The sequence below is a fragment of the Taudactylus pleione genome, unplaced genomic scaffold (assembly GCF_031769625.1).
Source record: "Taudactylus pleione unplaced genomic scaffold, aTauple2 ptg000042l, whole genome shotgun sequence".
Lineage (NCBI taxonomy): Eukaryota > Metazoa > Chordata > Amphibia > Anura > Myobatrachidae > Taudactylus > Taudactylus pleione.
The window spans coordinates 1,721,102-1,734,270 of NW_028284444.1; the positions used below are offsets into that span (position 1 = coordinate 1,721,102).

A 13,169-nucleotide genomic window follows, 5' to 3' on the forward strand; every position below is an offset into this window, starting at 1 on the left:
CACTGTGTCCTCCGCTGAATGAGGCCCTGCATGGAATGACACAGAGGTGTCCTTACAAATCTTTGCTGCAGTCGCACCAAAAATCCCCTCTCGGCGTGCCAAGACCTGTGAGATTTTGCTAGCGCCAGGTGACTGCAGAAAATGCATTTAAGTGGCAATGCTATCCAACTAGGGCGCATAAGCAGACTGTGCTGATTAAAATGATATGCGACACTTGTATATCTGTGTGCACCTGAGTCTGTATACGAAAGGCTACAATGTAAAGGCCGCAGCTTTTTTCATTCAAAGTTCCGTTGTGCCTCATATACAGACTGAAGTGCACACAGATATACAAGTGTCGCATATAAAATGAATCAGCACAGAGTTGCATGGGATCTGGCGGCTCACTCACACCAGGCAAGTCGTGCTGCGTAGCTTATTGAGGATAGATGCATGAGGACTCCTCTGTATATAGATGCTAAGAATTGTTTATGGGAGAGAGATTATGTGCAGTCTCCTGTATGTTTGCTTGTGTATACTGTATATGTGTGCAGGTTTTAAGTATATCCATGCTTAAGCACAGGTGACTTAATTAGTACCTGTCACAGTGCACCAGACACCCGACGTTACTCACCGGCTTCAGCAGCACTGAGGTCCCAGCCGGCGGCCACTGTCTCCTCCCTGGTACTGCCCTTGGTATTTCGGTTCTGGCCTTGACTTTATTCTTGACTCTGTTATTGTCTTATTCCTGGTACCGTATTGTCCTTTTGGTTCTGACCCGACCTGCCAACTACATTTGTATGCCTACATCGTACACCACAGTAATCCAGAGTACATCAGCACCTGTACTAAGGAACCTAGTCTGAGGGCCGCGACCTGCGTGTCAGATGCAGCCAAGACCAAACCTCCTTGTGGGGGTCCCTGGTGAATACCACCGGCACGTTAGACTCCGCGCCTTAGTACTGGGTCTTGCCTATCCCAGGCTAGTATCCACTATCTATCCGTGAGTTGCGACAGTACCTCAGCCAGTTTGCAGAAGCTTGGTCATCCTTAACCACTTAACTGATTAACTAATTTATTTTTACCAAAAATGGCAGAAATTTGAATTTTTTTTTAACTTTAAAAAAATTGAAAATGTATTTTTATAAATGTATATATACTGTGTGTGTGTGTGTGTGTGTGTGTGTGTGTGTGTGTGTATATATATATATGTATATATATATATATATATATCAGTCAGGTCCATAAATATTGGGACATTGACAGAATTTTCAGATTTTGGCCTCTATTCACCACCACAATGGCTTTGAAATGAAACAAACAAGATGTGCTTTAACTGCAGACTTTCAGATTTAATTTGAGGGTAATTACATCCAAATCAGGTGAACGGTGTAGGAATTACAACGGTTTCTATATGTGCCTCCCACTTTTTAAGGGGCCAAAAGTAATGGGACAAACTAAACAATCCTAAATCTAACTTTCACTTTTTAATACTTTGTTGCAAATCCTTTGCAGGCAATTACAGCCTGAAGTCTGGAACGCATAGACATCACCAGACGCTGGGTTTCATCCCTGGTGATGCTCTGCCAGGCCTCTACTGCAAATGTCTTCAGTTCCTGCTTATTCTTGGGGCATTTTCCCTTCAGTTTTGTTTTCATCAAGTGAAATGCATGCTCAGTTGGATTCAGGTCAGGGGATTGACTTGCATAACATTCCACTTTTTAGCCTTAAAAAACTCTTTGGTTGCTTTTGCAGTATGCTTCGGGTCATTGTCCATCTGCACTGTGAAGCACCGTCCAATGAGTTCTGAAGCATTTGACTGAATATGAGCATACAATATTGCCCGAAACACTTCAAAATTCATTCTGCTGCTTTTGTCAGCAGTCACATCATCAATAAATACAAGGGAACCAGTTCCATTGGCAGCCATACATGCCCACGCTATGACACTACCACCACCATGCTTCACTGATGAGGTGGTATGTTTTGGATCATGAGCAGTTCCTTTCCTTCTCTTCTCTTCCCATCACTCTGGTACAAGTTGATCTTTGTCTCATCTGTCCATAGGATGTTGTTCCAGAACTGTAATGGCTTTTTTAGATGTTGTTTGGCAAACTCTAATCTGGTCTTCCTGTTTTTGTGGCTCACCAATGGTTTGCATCTTGTGGTGAGCCCTCTATATTCACTCTTGTGAACTCTTCTCTTCATTGTTGACTTTGACACATATACATCTACCTCCTGGAGAGTGCTCTTGATTTGGCCAACTGTCGTGAAGGGGTTTTTCTTCACCAGAGAAATAATTATTTTGTAATCCACCACAGTTGTTTTCCATGGACTTCCGGGTCTTTTGGTGTTTCTGAGCTCTCTGGTGCGTTCTTTTTTTTAAAGAATGTTCCAAACAGTTGATTTGGCCACACCTAATGTTTTTGCTATCTCTCTGATGGGTTTGTTTTGATTTTTTCAGCCTAATGATGGCTTGCTTCACTGATAGTGACATCTCTTTGAATCTCATATTGAGAGTCGACAGCAACTGATTCCAAATGCAAATGTCACACCTAGAATCAACTCCAGACCTTTTACCTGCTTAATTGATAATGAAATAACGAGGGAATAGCCCACACCTGTCCATGAAATAGCTTTTGAGTTGATAGTCCCATTACTTTTGGCCCCTTAAAAAGTGGGAGGCATATATAGAAACTGTTGTAATTCCTACACCATTCACCCGATTTGGATGTAATTACCCTCAAATTAAATCTGAAAGTCTGCAGTTCAAGCACATCTTGTTTGTTTCATTTCAAAACCATTGTGGTGGTGAATAGAGGCCAAAATCTGAAAATTCTGTCAATGTCCCAATATTTATGGACCTGACTGTATATATATATATAGATAGATATATATATATATATATATATATATATATGTATATATTTTAATTAGGGGTGAGCGGTTTTTATGGTTGTAGATTTTAATAAATAACAGAAACATTAGCTTGGGAAGATTAATTGGTATATTTCAAAGAATTGCATATGTCTCATAACATTCTCAAATTACAACTCTCAGAAATGGATCGGCTCAAACTAGGGGTGAGCGGGTTCGGATTTCTGAAATCCGAACCCCCCCGAGCCTCCCGATCCGAGTCAGATCCGAGTCAGGCTCGACTTTTCCCGCCTGACTCGGATCTGAAATCGAGGCAAAACGTCATCATCCCGCCTGCCGAGTCTCGCGGGTTTTGGAACCTATATAAGGTACCTGCGTCGGCGCCATTTTCTCACTCGGCTGTGGACAGTGAAGAGGGAGGGTGGGAGTTAGGGCTGGCTGGGCTGTGTAGTGTAGTGTAGTGTAGTGCAGAGTAGTGTTGTGCTGTGCTGTGCTGCGCTGTGCTGCTGTTGTCCACTACTTCAAAGTCCATAGGGGCTGGCTGTGTTGTGCTGTGCTGCTGTTGTTAATAGGGGCTGTGTCCACTACTTCAAAGTCCATAGGGGCTGGCTGGACTGTGTTGTGCAGTCAGTTCTCCATAGGGGCTGTGTCCACTCCAAAGTCCTGTGCAGTGTCCCAGTCCTAAAGGGGTGCTGTATTGTTGTCCAGGGGGTGCTCTGTTCATCAGGGGTGCTCCCCCCAAGTGCTAAAAAAATAATATTTTTTGTGTGTTTGTGAATTGTGTGCGCAGTAGCCGCACGTGCATCAACAAAGTAGTGCCAAGCGTGCGCCTGTGTCATAAGTAAAGGGCCGGCTGGCTTGACCGTTAAAGGGTGCTGTAACCCCCAAAGTACACTCCAGTCCAAACCAAAAAAAAATATATTTTCTGTGTTTGTGAATTGTGTGCGCAGTAGCCGCATATGCATCAACAAAGTAGTGCCAAGCGTGCGCCTGTGTCATAAGTAAAGGGCCGGCTGGCTTGACCGTTAAAGGGTGCTGTAACCCCCAAAGTACACTCCAGTCCAAACCAAAAAAAAAATTATTTTCTGTGTTTGTGAATTGTGTGCACTGTGGCTGCACGTGCATCAACAAAGGAGCAGCGCCAAGCGTGCGCCTGTGTCCCATAAGTAAAGAGCCGGCTGGCTCATTTCTTAAAGGGTGGTGTAACCCACAAAGTGCACTACTCTCCAGCAAAAATAAAAAAATATTTTCTGTGTTTGTGTGCGCTTTAGCCGCACGTATATATCAATATAACATAAATGGAGGACCAAAGTTTCTCCGATAAAAATAAAATAGGGAAAGATCAAGAACCACTTCCTCCTAGTGCTGTTGCTGCTGCTGGGAGTTGTTCATCATCCCAGAGAGGAAGTAGGAACATCACTACTTTTACTAAACAATTGACCCTCCAACAGTCCCTAGCGATGAGGATGAAGTACGACAGCAGTCATCCTGAAGCAAAACGTATAACTGAGGCCTTGACTGCTATGTTGGTGTTAGACGTGCGTCCGGTATCCGCCATTAGTGCAGTGGGATTTAGACAATTGATGGAGGTAATGTGTCCCCGGTTCCAAATCCCGTCTAGATTCCACCTGCATCCTCAAAGCAGCAGCGACAAGCGTGCGTCTATCTGTTAAAGGGTGGTGACACCCTCAAAGTGTGCTACACAAACAATAAAAATATAGTTCTTTTTTTTTCTGTCTTTGTGAAATGTGTGGGCTGTAGCCGCACCTGCATCCTTAAATCAGCTGCGACAAGCGTGCGTCTGTCTGTTAAAGGGTGGTGACACCCTCAAAGTGTGCTACACAAACAATAAAAATATTGTTCTTTTTTTTTCTGTCTTTGTGAATTGTGTGGGCTGTAGCCGCACTTGCATCCTCAAAGCAGCAGCGACAACCGTGTGTCTGTCTGTTAAAGGGTGGTGACACCCTCAAAGTGTGCTACACAAACAATAAAAATATTGTTCTTTTTTTTCCTGTCTTTGTGAATTGTGTGGGCTGTAGCCGCACTTGCATCCTCAAAGCAGCAGCGACAACCGTGTGTCTGTCTGTTAAAGGGTGGTGACACCCTCAAAGTGTGCTACACAAACAATAAAAATATTGTTCTTTTTTTTCTGTCTTTGTGAATTGTGTGGGCTGTAGCCGCACTTGCATCCTCAAAGCAGCAGCGACAAGCATGCGTCTGTCTGTTAAAGGGTGGTGTAACTCTCAAAGTGCTCCAAAAAATAAAAAACTATTTTTTTAATGTGTTTGTGACTTGTGTGCGATGTAGCCGCACTTGCATCCTCAAAGCAGCAGCGACAAGCATGCGTCTGTCTGTTAAAGGGTGGTGTAACTCTCAAAGTGCTCCAAAAAATAAAAAACTATTTTTTTTCTGTCTTTGTGAATTGTGTGGGCTGTAGCCGCACTTGCATCCTCAAAGCAGCAGCGACAAGCGTGCGTCTGTCTGTTAAAGGATTACAGCATCCAAGTAGGCATGTCAGACAGTCCGTACCTGTACTGGCAGGAAAAAGAAGCAATTTGGAGGTCCCTGTACAAACTGGCTCTATTTTACCTGAGTTGCCCCCCCTCCAGTGTGTACTCCGAAAGAGTGTTTAGTGCAGCCGGGAACCTTGTCAGCGAAAGGCGTAGGAGGTTGCTTCCACAAAACGTGGAGAAGATGATGTTCATAAAATGAATTATCAACTCTTCCAGGGAGACCAGCCTCCAGAACGTACAGAGGGACCTGTGGTTGTGGATTCCAGCGGGGACGAATTAATACTCTGTGAGGATGAGGATGTACACAACACTGAAGAGGGTGAGGAATCGGTGGATGAGGACGACATCTTGCCTCCGTAGAGCCAGTTTGTGCAGGGACAGATTAATTGCCAGCTTGTTTTGTGGGGGCCCAAACGAACCAATCATTTCAGCCACAGTCGTGTGGCAGACCCTAGCGCTGAAATGATTGGTTTGTTAAAGTGTGCATGTCCTGTTTATACAACATAAGGGTGGCTGGGAGGGCCCAAGGACAATTCCATCTTGCACCTCTTTTTTTTCTTTGCATTATGTATAGTTTTGGGCCTAGTTTTTCAAACTGCCATGCTGTCTGCCACTGCAGTGCCACTCCTAGATGGACCACGTGTTTGTGCCGCCCACTCGTATCTCTTAGCATAGTCATCCAGCTACCTCGATGCAACCTTTTGGATATAAAAACACTATTGTGAGGTGTGAGGTGTTCAGAATAGACTGGAAATTAGTGGAAATTAAGGTTATTGAGGTTAATAATAGCATAGGAGCAGAAAAACCCACAAATTCTGTGATTTTAGCTGTTTTTATGCTTTTTTTCAAAAAAATACAGATCCAAAACACAAAACCCAGAACCCAAAACACGGAAGGGTGGTTTTGGCAAAACCAATCCAGATCCAAAACACTAAGAAAGATCCAGATCCAAAACCAAAACACAAAACACGAAAAGTGGCCGGTGCACACCCCTAATATTAATACAGCGTCCTTCTGCATTCCGGCATCGGGATTAAGATAGACGTCAGTATTTCGACGCCTATCTTAAGTCCCGTGTCGGGCTTTAGCCATCGGGATTTAGACCGACGTCATCTTGGTCACAGGTCTAATAACTACATCCCCAATATTGGTATAGTGTATGTGTCTTGGGAAACAGATTATTCTGGATGTTTTTTATTTTATAAGTTAATGAATATACAATAAGATCAGGAATGATATCATAATTAACACATTTTTATTAGTTTTTTATTAGATATTATATATATATATTGGTAAAACGCTAATTAGATCTTTTTGATCCTTGAATAATCAGTATGTATTTATAACAGAACATAACAAGAAGCCAAGGTGAAACTACCTGTAAACACATGAAAACATTTTTAAAAAGGCAGCACAGTGGTAGAGTGGTTACCACTGCTGCCTTACAGACCAAATCCCACGATGACCCTATCTGAGTGGAGTTTGTATTTTTTTAATTTCTTGTATAGTTTTTCCTTCAGGTGTTCCAGTTTACTCTCACACTCCAAAGACATAGGGATATATTTGCTAAAGTCTGGGTTTTTAGAAGCAGATATGTTGTCCATAGCAACCAATCAGATTCTATTTAACATTTATCTAGCACCTTCTAGAAGATATTAGCTAGAATCTGATTGGTTGCTATGGGCAACATCTCCACTTCTAAAAACCCGCACTTTAGTAAATATACCCCATAGTGATAGGTTAATTGCCTTCTGTCAAAAAATTAATCCTAGTGTATATGTTTGTCTGTGTGATAGGGAATATAAATTGTTAGTTCCAAAAGGGCAGGGCTTGATGTGAATGATCCAATTAGTCTCTGTAAATTGCTGCATAATATGTAAGCACAATATAAATAACTGTTAATAAATACATGTTTAGGAGACCTGGTTCTTTGCTGTGAGTGTTTAAAGATGAACACAAGAGACACATTTGCCTTTTACATCACTTTCCAGAGGGCCAAACATGGATCTGCAAACCTACTGGGCTGAATCAGGGCCGTGGTATCTATTTACTGAAAAATCAAGAGCAGATCAACACCCTTCGCTGCCAAATACAGTCCATGGTGGAGGTGTCTGCGTCCAGGAAACTTCTGTCTCCAGCAAAATGTCCACAGGCTCGGATAGTGCAAAGGTACCGAGTCAGCTTCTGATAGATTATGGAAAAACTTTTCTTTCAGGAAACTGTTTGATCTGCTTACTGTAAATTATGTTTTACTGCAGATCTGTCATCTTCACATAAAATGACACTTTTGTCTTTACAACAAGTACATACCCCCAAAGTTCCTCTTTTTGTAGTACCACCTCAAGTGTAGAAGAGATGACCCAATGATTGGAGAATAGTTATGGAGTATTGGGTTTGTGACTTGGGGCTCTACTCATTATGTTAATTATTGGAGTCCGAACGGACCCCAATAATTAACATTTCAACTGGACGCGAGCCCCAAAGCTATTCATCATTGCTTCTGCGCACAGACAGCTGATCTGACAATCAGCTGTCTCCCTGAGTCTTTTTACTGCTCCTTTTGGAGCTGTGAGACTAGTGCGCCTGCGTGACATACAGGTCCTGTAGGCGCACAAAAGCCCCGGAGTCCAGAGCAAGGAGTCAGACAAGGGCGGAGGGATCCAAAAGGATCTCTCTTCACAACCCGGGACTCCTTCCCATAGGGAAGGAGCGGGTTGAGGGAGCAAACATCATCTGAAGATGGCGAATGCTCCCGCATTCAAGCTCCGGAAATATTCTATTTTCGGAGTTAGAAGAATTCTGTATCCATACTAATGTATGAGGACAGCGGGCCACTCCGGGAGAGTAAGGTAAGCAGGAGATATCTGTGATATTCCTGCATTACCTTTTTCATGAATGGCCCGAAAACTTAATTTCTACAAAATAATTTTCACCTGCTTCTGTAGAAATTAAGTGATGATGAATAGGCCCTTTGGGGAGATCAGGGTGTAGCTAACTGTGCCCTTGTTTCTTGACTGGCAGTATTGGTAGATTTAATCTGAATATTCTCAAAATGTTTTGTGAGTTTAGTTAAGCACACACATCCTACATAGGGAAAGCCACAAAATATTCCCTGTTGTGGGTACTTCATGATGGTCAAGATATTATAACTTAGATCAGGGGTCAGGGAACTTTTTAACCTTTTAGCCCAAAATATATTTAGATATGCCGACGTTACCCCCTTGATTTGAAAGGAAGGAAATCATATAGTAGTGCCCCCATATAATGCCCCTGTAGTAGTGCCCCCATAGTTATGCCACGGTAGTAGTACCCCCATATAATGCCCCTGTAGTAGTGCCCCCATATAGTGCCCCTGTAGTAGTACCCCTTATAATGCCCCTGTAGTAGTGCCCCCATATAATGCCCCTGTAGTGCCGCTTGTACAAAAAAAACCCCCCCAAAAAACACTTACCTTAATCCTCGCTCCTGCATCCGCCGCCGTCCTGTCCGCCCGGCTGCTCCTCGGTATTATGGGAGAGACGTCATGACGTCTCTCCCATAGTGCGCATGGAGAGAGGCGGAAGCTGGAGTTCAGAAGAGAACTCCAGCCTCCGGCTAACGCGGCGCTGCAGGGAAGGAGCCGGGCGCCCGCAGGTAATAACATCTCAGCAGGCGTCCGGCTTAGAGCCTCCCTGCTGCACAGCCGGGCATGCATATGAATCTTTCTATATTATAGAATGATTTATATCCATGCCCGGCTGTCCGTTCATTATCCCCAGGATTTTCATTTTTAGCCCATGTGGGGTAATTTACCCCTTTTCCCTGACCTCTGACTTAGATGAATGTTATCTGAGTAGGCCACTGGCCTCTGTGCCCCCACCATAATCCATTTTTGGTAGCATTGTGCAATTTCACATTCAAACCTGCCCCGGCAGGAAGAATTAGTCAAATGTACACCTAGGGGTAAATTTACTAAGAATCATTGGTTTGACTTCTAACCAAAACGCTGGATTTTTCCGGCGGTTTGGAGGGTCTAAATGCAGTATTTACTAAGCATTGTATTTGAGTGTCTGTTGGATTTCTATGGTCTTATCCATTGTTTTGCTCTGTTTAAAACCTCTTCGGATTGCCATCTTTATGATGGACTCCACTGTCAAATAGAATAATTAATCCGCCGTCAATCTGCGGAAGATTGAAAGCATTGCAGAGATCTGTATAATCTGTGCAGACTTTGTTAAGCAAAACAGATAATAAATGGTTAATTAAAAAAAAAATAAAACAGTGTGGGGTATGATAGTGTCCCTGAGTGACCTGTCAGTCCACATTTGTACTGTACACTGGGCCTGATTCAAAGCCGGACGCTCTTTGAGAGCGCTCGCTCTGAATCAGGGCATCCATGTTTATTTTTAAGGATGGCCTCCTGGCCGCTCGCCAAGCTGTGGGTGACCACCCACAGCTTTAGCGAGCGGCAAGATGATGGTCGCGATGGTCACGACCATCGGGGCTTGCGACGAAACCCTTGTGGTAGGGTCTCGTTCCCGCAAGCTCCAGTGAGCTTTCGGCTCTAATAGAGCCGGAAGCTCACCCACTGACATCACTCGTGATGTGAGTGGGGCCGCCCCCAAATGGCAGGCGTTCCTTCGGGAACGCCTCCGTTCGGCCAGCCACCCCCACTGCCCGCCTCCAAAACAGGGCAAGCTATCAATCACAATCGACAGCTGCCACGCTTTGGTGCAGGACCCGTAGCGATGGAGCGCCCGTCGCTGGCCAGGTCTCGCGCATGCGCACGTCGGAGCCGGCTCCGGCGGGCGCATGCGCAGTGGGGGACCATCGACCCACTTGCGAGCGGTGTGCGCTCACAAGCGGGTCTGAATCAGGCCCACTGTACAGTGCATGTCCGTGGGGCCGGTGTTTTCTGCTTGTTATTTTCAGACAACCTTTGGATGCCTACTTGGAGGAGAAGGTCATCCATGGATTTGGTAAGTATGAAATTAATGGATTTGGGATGTGTTATTTTAAATAAAATACTATAACATACGTTGTGTGAGTACTGTGTTTATTTTAATATTTTCTTTACAGGCTGACTACAGGTGCCAGCCCAGTTTTTTTCCTGATTTTCCACGTCACTCACAGACAGGTTTATTTATTTGTAACTATTCAGCTGTGATGTTTCTGCGGCTTCTATCAGGTTTACAAACCTGACAAGAAGTAAATCCATGGTTTGTATTGCTGTCTATAAAAAGTAGAGATGTGGTGTTCGGTTCTCCAGAAATCCGAATGCACCCGAATTTCATGAATCCGGATAAATCCGAGTCGCGGTTCTAATCTCCTGAGGAAATCCGGATAAATCCGGGTCGCGGTTCTGATCTTTTTGCAGTTCGGAATTCGGATTTAAATCCGAATTTCGGGTTTTGGCTTGCATGAATTGCATGATTTTAGCTGTTTTTAAAACTTTTTATCTATTTTTATTTAAATATTTTAAAAATCCAGATCCAAGACCAAAACACTTGAGGGTGGTTTGCAAAACCAAATCCAGGTCCAAAACCTTGAAGGAGATACAGATCCAAAACCAAAACACGGGGATCGGCGCATATGCCTAATAAAAAGGATTTGATGTTTGGTCTGATGGTCTAATGCTGGCTATTGGCATCTAAAATTGTTATTTTGATTTTGCCTTTCGAAAATCTCAGATTTGCAAAATCAATGGAAAATCACAGAAAACCCCCAAATTTGTAAATGTACCCCCTATATTCAGAGACTGCTGATGGTTGTCTTTACTTCAAAGGTGACTATCAAAATTTGCAAAGTGATTTGCATTGGCTTTTGTATGACTACAGTATTAAGGAAAGTTTCTTAGATCAGCAGCAACACCTGTCTCACACACCGGACAAATGAGAAGATTATTTGCATTTTCAGTCACTGTTTTCTCATTCATACTAGAGATGTGCGCCAACCCCCCGTGTTTTGGTTTTGGTTTTGGATCTGGATCTACCCTGGTTTTGGATCTGGATTGGTTTTGCCAAAACTTCACCTCCGTGTTTTTGTTTTCGTGTTTTGGTTTTGGATCTGGATTTTTTCTTAAAATATCATAAAAACAGCTAAAATCACATAAAATTGGCCTGTTTTTGTTTAAACAGTATAATTAACCCCAATAACATTTATTTCCAGTAATTTCCAATCAATTTTGAACACCTCACAATATTATGTGCTTCATCTAGTTAAGGCCAAAAGGTTGCATCCAGCTAGCTGGCTGACTAAGCTAAGTGACACAGTGGGCAGCACTAACATGTGGCAGTTCAGTTTCTAATTTCCAACACGGATACAGTGTGTTATACAGTGTGGGTTGGATACATCTATAGTGCACTTACTGTGACAGCAGTGTCGGCAGAGCGGGGTTGCTGACAGTGTCCTCAGTACATGGAATGGCAGTGCTGCGGTGCTGGCAGTGTCCTTAGTGAAGGGTACCGGTGATGTCGGCAGTGCGGGGGCGCCAGCGGTGTCTTTGGTGCAGGTTTGCTGGCTGTGTCGGCAGTGCGGGGGTACCAGCGGTGTCTTTAGTGCAGGTTTGCTGGCTGTGTCGGCAGTGCCAGCGGTGTCTTAGTGCAGGTTTGCTGGCTGTGTCGGAAGTGTGGGGGTACCAGCGGTGTCTTTAGTGCAGGTTTGCTGGCTGTGTCAGCAGTACGGGGGTGCCAGCGGTGTCTTAGTGCAGGTTTGCTGGCTGTGTCGGCAGTGTGGGGGTGCCAGCGGTGTCCTCATTGCAGGTTTGCTGACTGTGTCGGCAATGCGGGGGTTGCTGGCGGTGTCCTCAGTACATGGAATGGCAGTGCTGGCAGTGTTCTCAGTGAAGGGCATCGGCGGTGTCGGCAGAGCGGGGGTGCCAGCGGTGTCCTCATTGCATGTTTGCTGACTGTGTCGGCAGTGCAGGGGAGTTCTCAATGCAGGGTGCCGGTGGTGTCGGCAGAGTGGGGGTGCCAGCGGTGTCCTCAGTGCAGGTTTGCTGACTGTGTCGGCAGTGCAGAGGTGCTGATGGTGTCCTCAGTGTGGGAGTGTCGGCAGTGTGGGGGGTCACAGACGGTGTCCTCAGTATGTTGGGCAGCAGGAGTGTCGGCAGCGGGGATTCTGCCAGTGGGGGTGCCGGCGGTGTCAGGCGGCGGGAGATGGCGGGCACCATCTTCTTTTCCTCTTTTGTGCTGTTTTCAATGGGCTTAACGCTGATTGGCTGAGAGCTGTGACAGACGACTCTCTCAGCCAATCAGCGTTAAGCCCGCTCAAAACAAAACCTCGCGACTCGACAGAGGGGTCACAAGGTTTTGCCTCGGGTCAGGGATCCGGGGAAGGCAGGCAGATCCGAGCTGCGCTCGGATCACCCTGGATCCCCGAAATTCGGATGGGTTCGGATCTCTGAGATCCGAACTCGCTCCTCTCTAATTCATACATTTGGTGTACCAAAACACATCCCAAATCCTGACCTTGTGCTGCCTCACTGTTTCAATAACTGGGAAACTAATGCCACACACACTGATGCTAGGTAAAACACCGCTGTGTTTGCCGATAGTATTTTGTTAGGTTCTAGTAGCTCACGGGAGCTCATTGTAGACTGGTTTCTAATGTCAGACCTGTTTATATGCCTTTTACTACTATTAATCTATGAGGAATAAAAACCAATGGGTATAAGCCCCAAAGAAGGTTTTGTGGGCGAGGTACTGTTTGCACCACTGGAATACAGGAGAAGCTTATTGTCTATAACAAGCAACCAGAAGCTGAGAGATGGTTTAAGCAGTTATATAGGTACTCTTACTGTCAGTAATCAGAAGGCAAAGC

General features: G+C 44.7%; 1 protein-coding gene across 2 annotated transcripts in view; it reads left to right on the forward strand.

The window, feature by feature from the left end:
• The window catches only part of TTLL10 (tubulin tyrosine ligase like 10), a 133,919-nt gene that overhangs the window by 77,032 nt on the left and 43,718 nt on the right, over positions 1-13,169 (forward strand). For both annotated transcript variants that reach the window (XM_088460081.1, XM_088460090.1), the window contains exon 6: positions 7,361-7,538. In XM_088460081.1, coding sequence (XP_088316207.1) covers positions 7,361-7,538 — 178 coding nt within the window. The remainder of the gene's footprint in view (positions 1-7,360; positions 7,539-13,169) is intronic.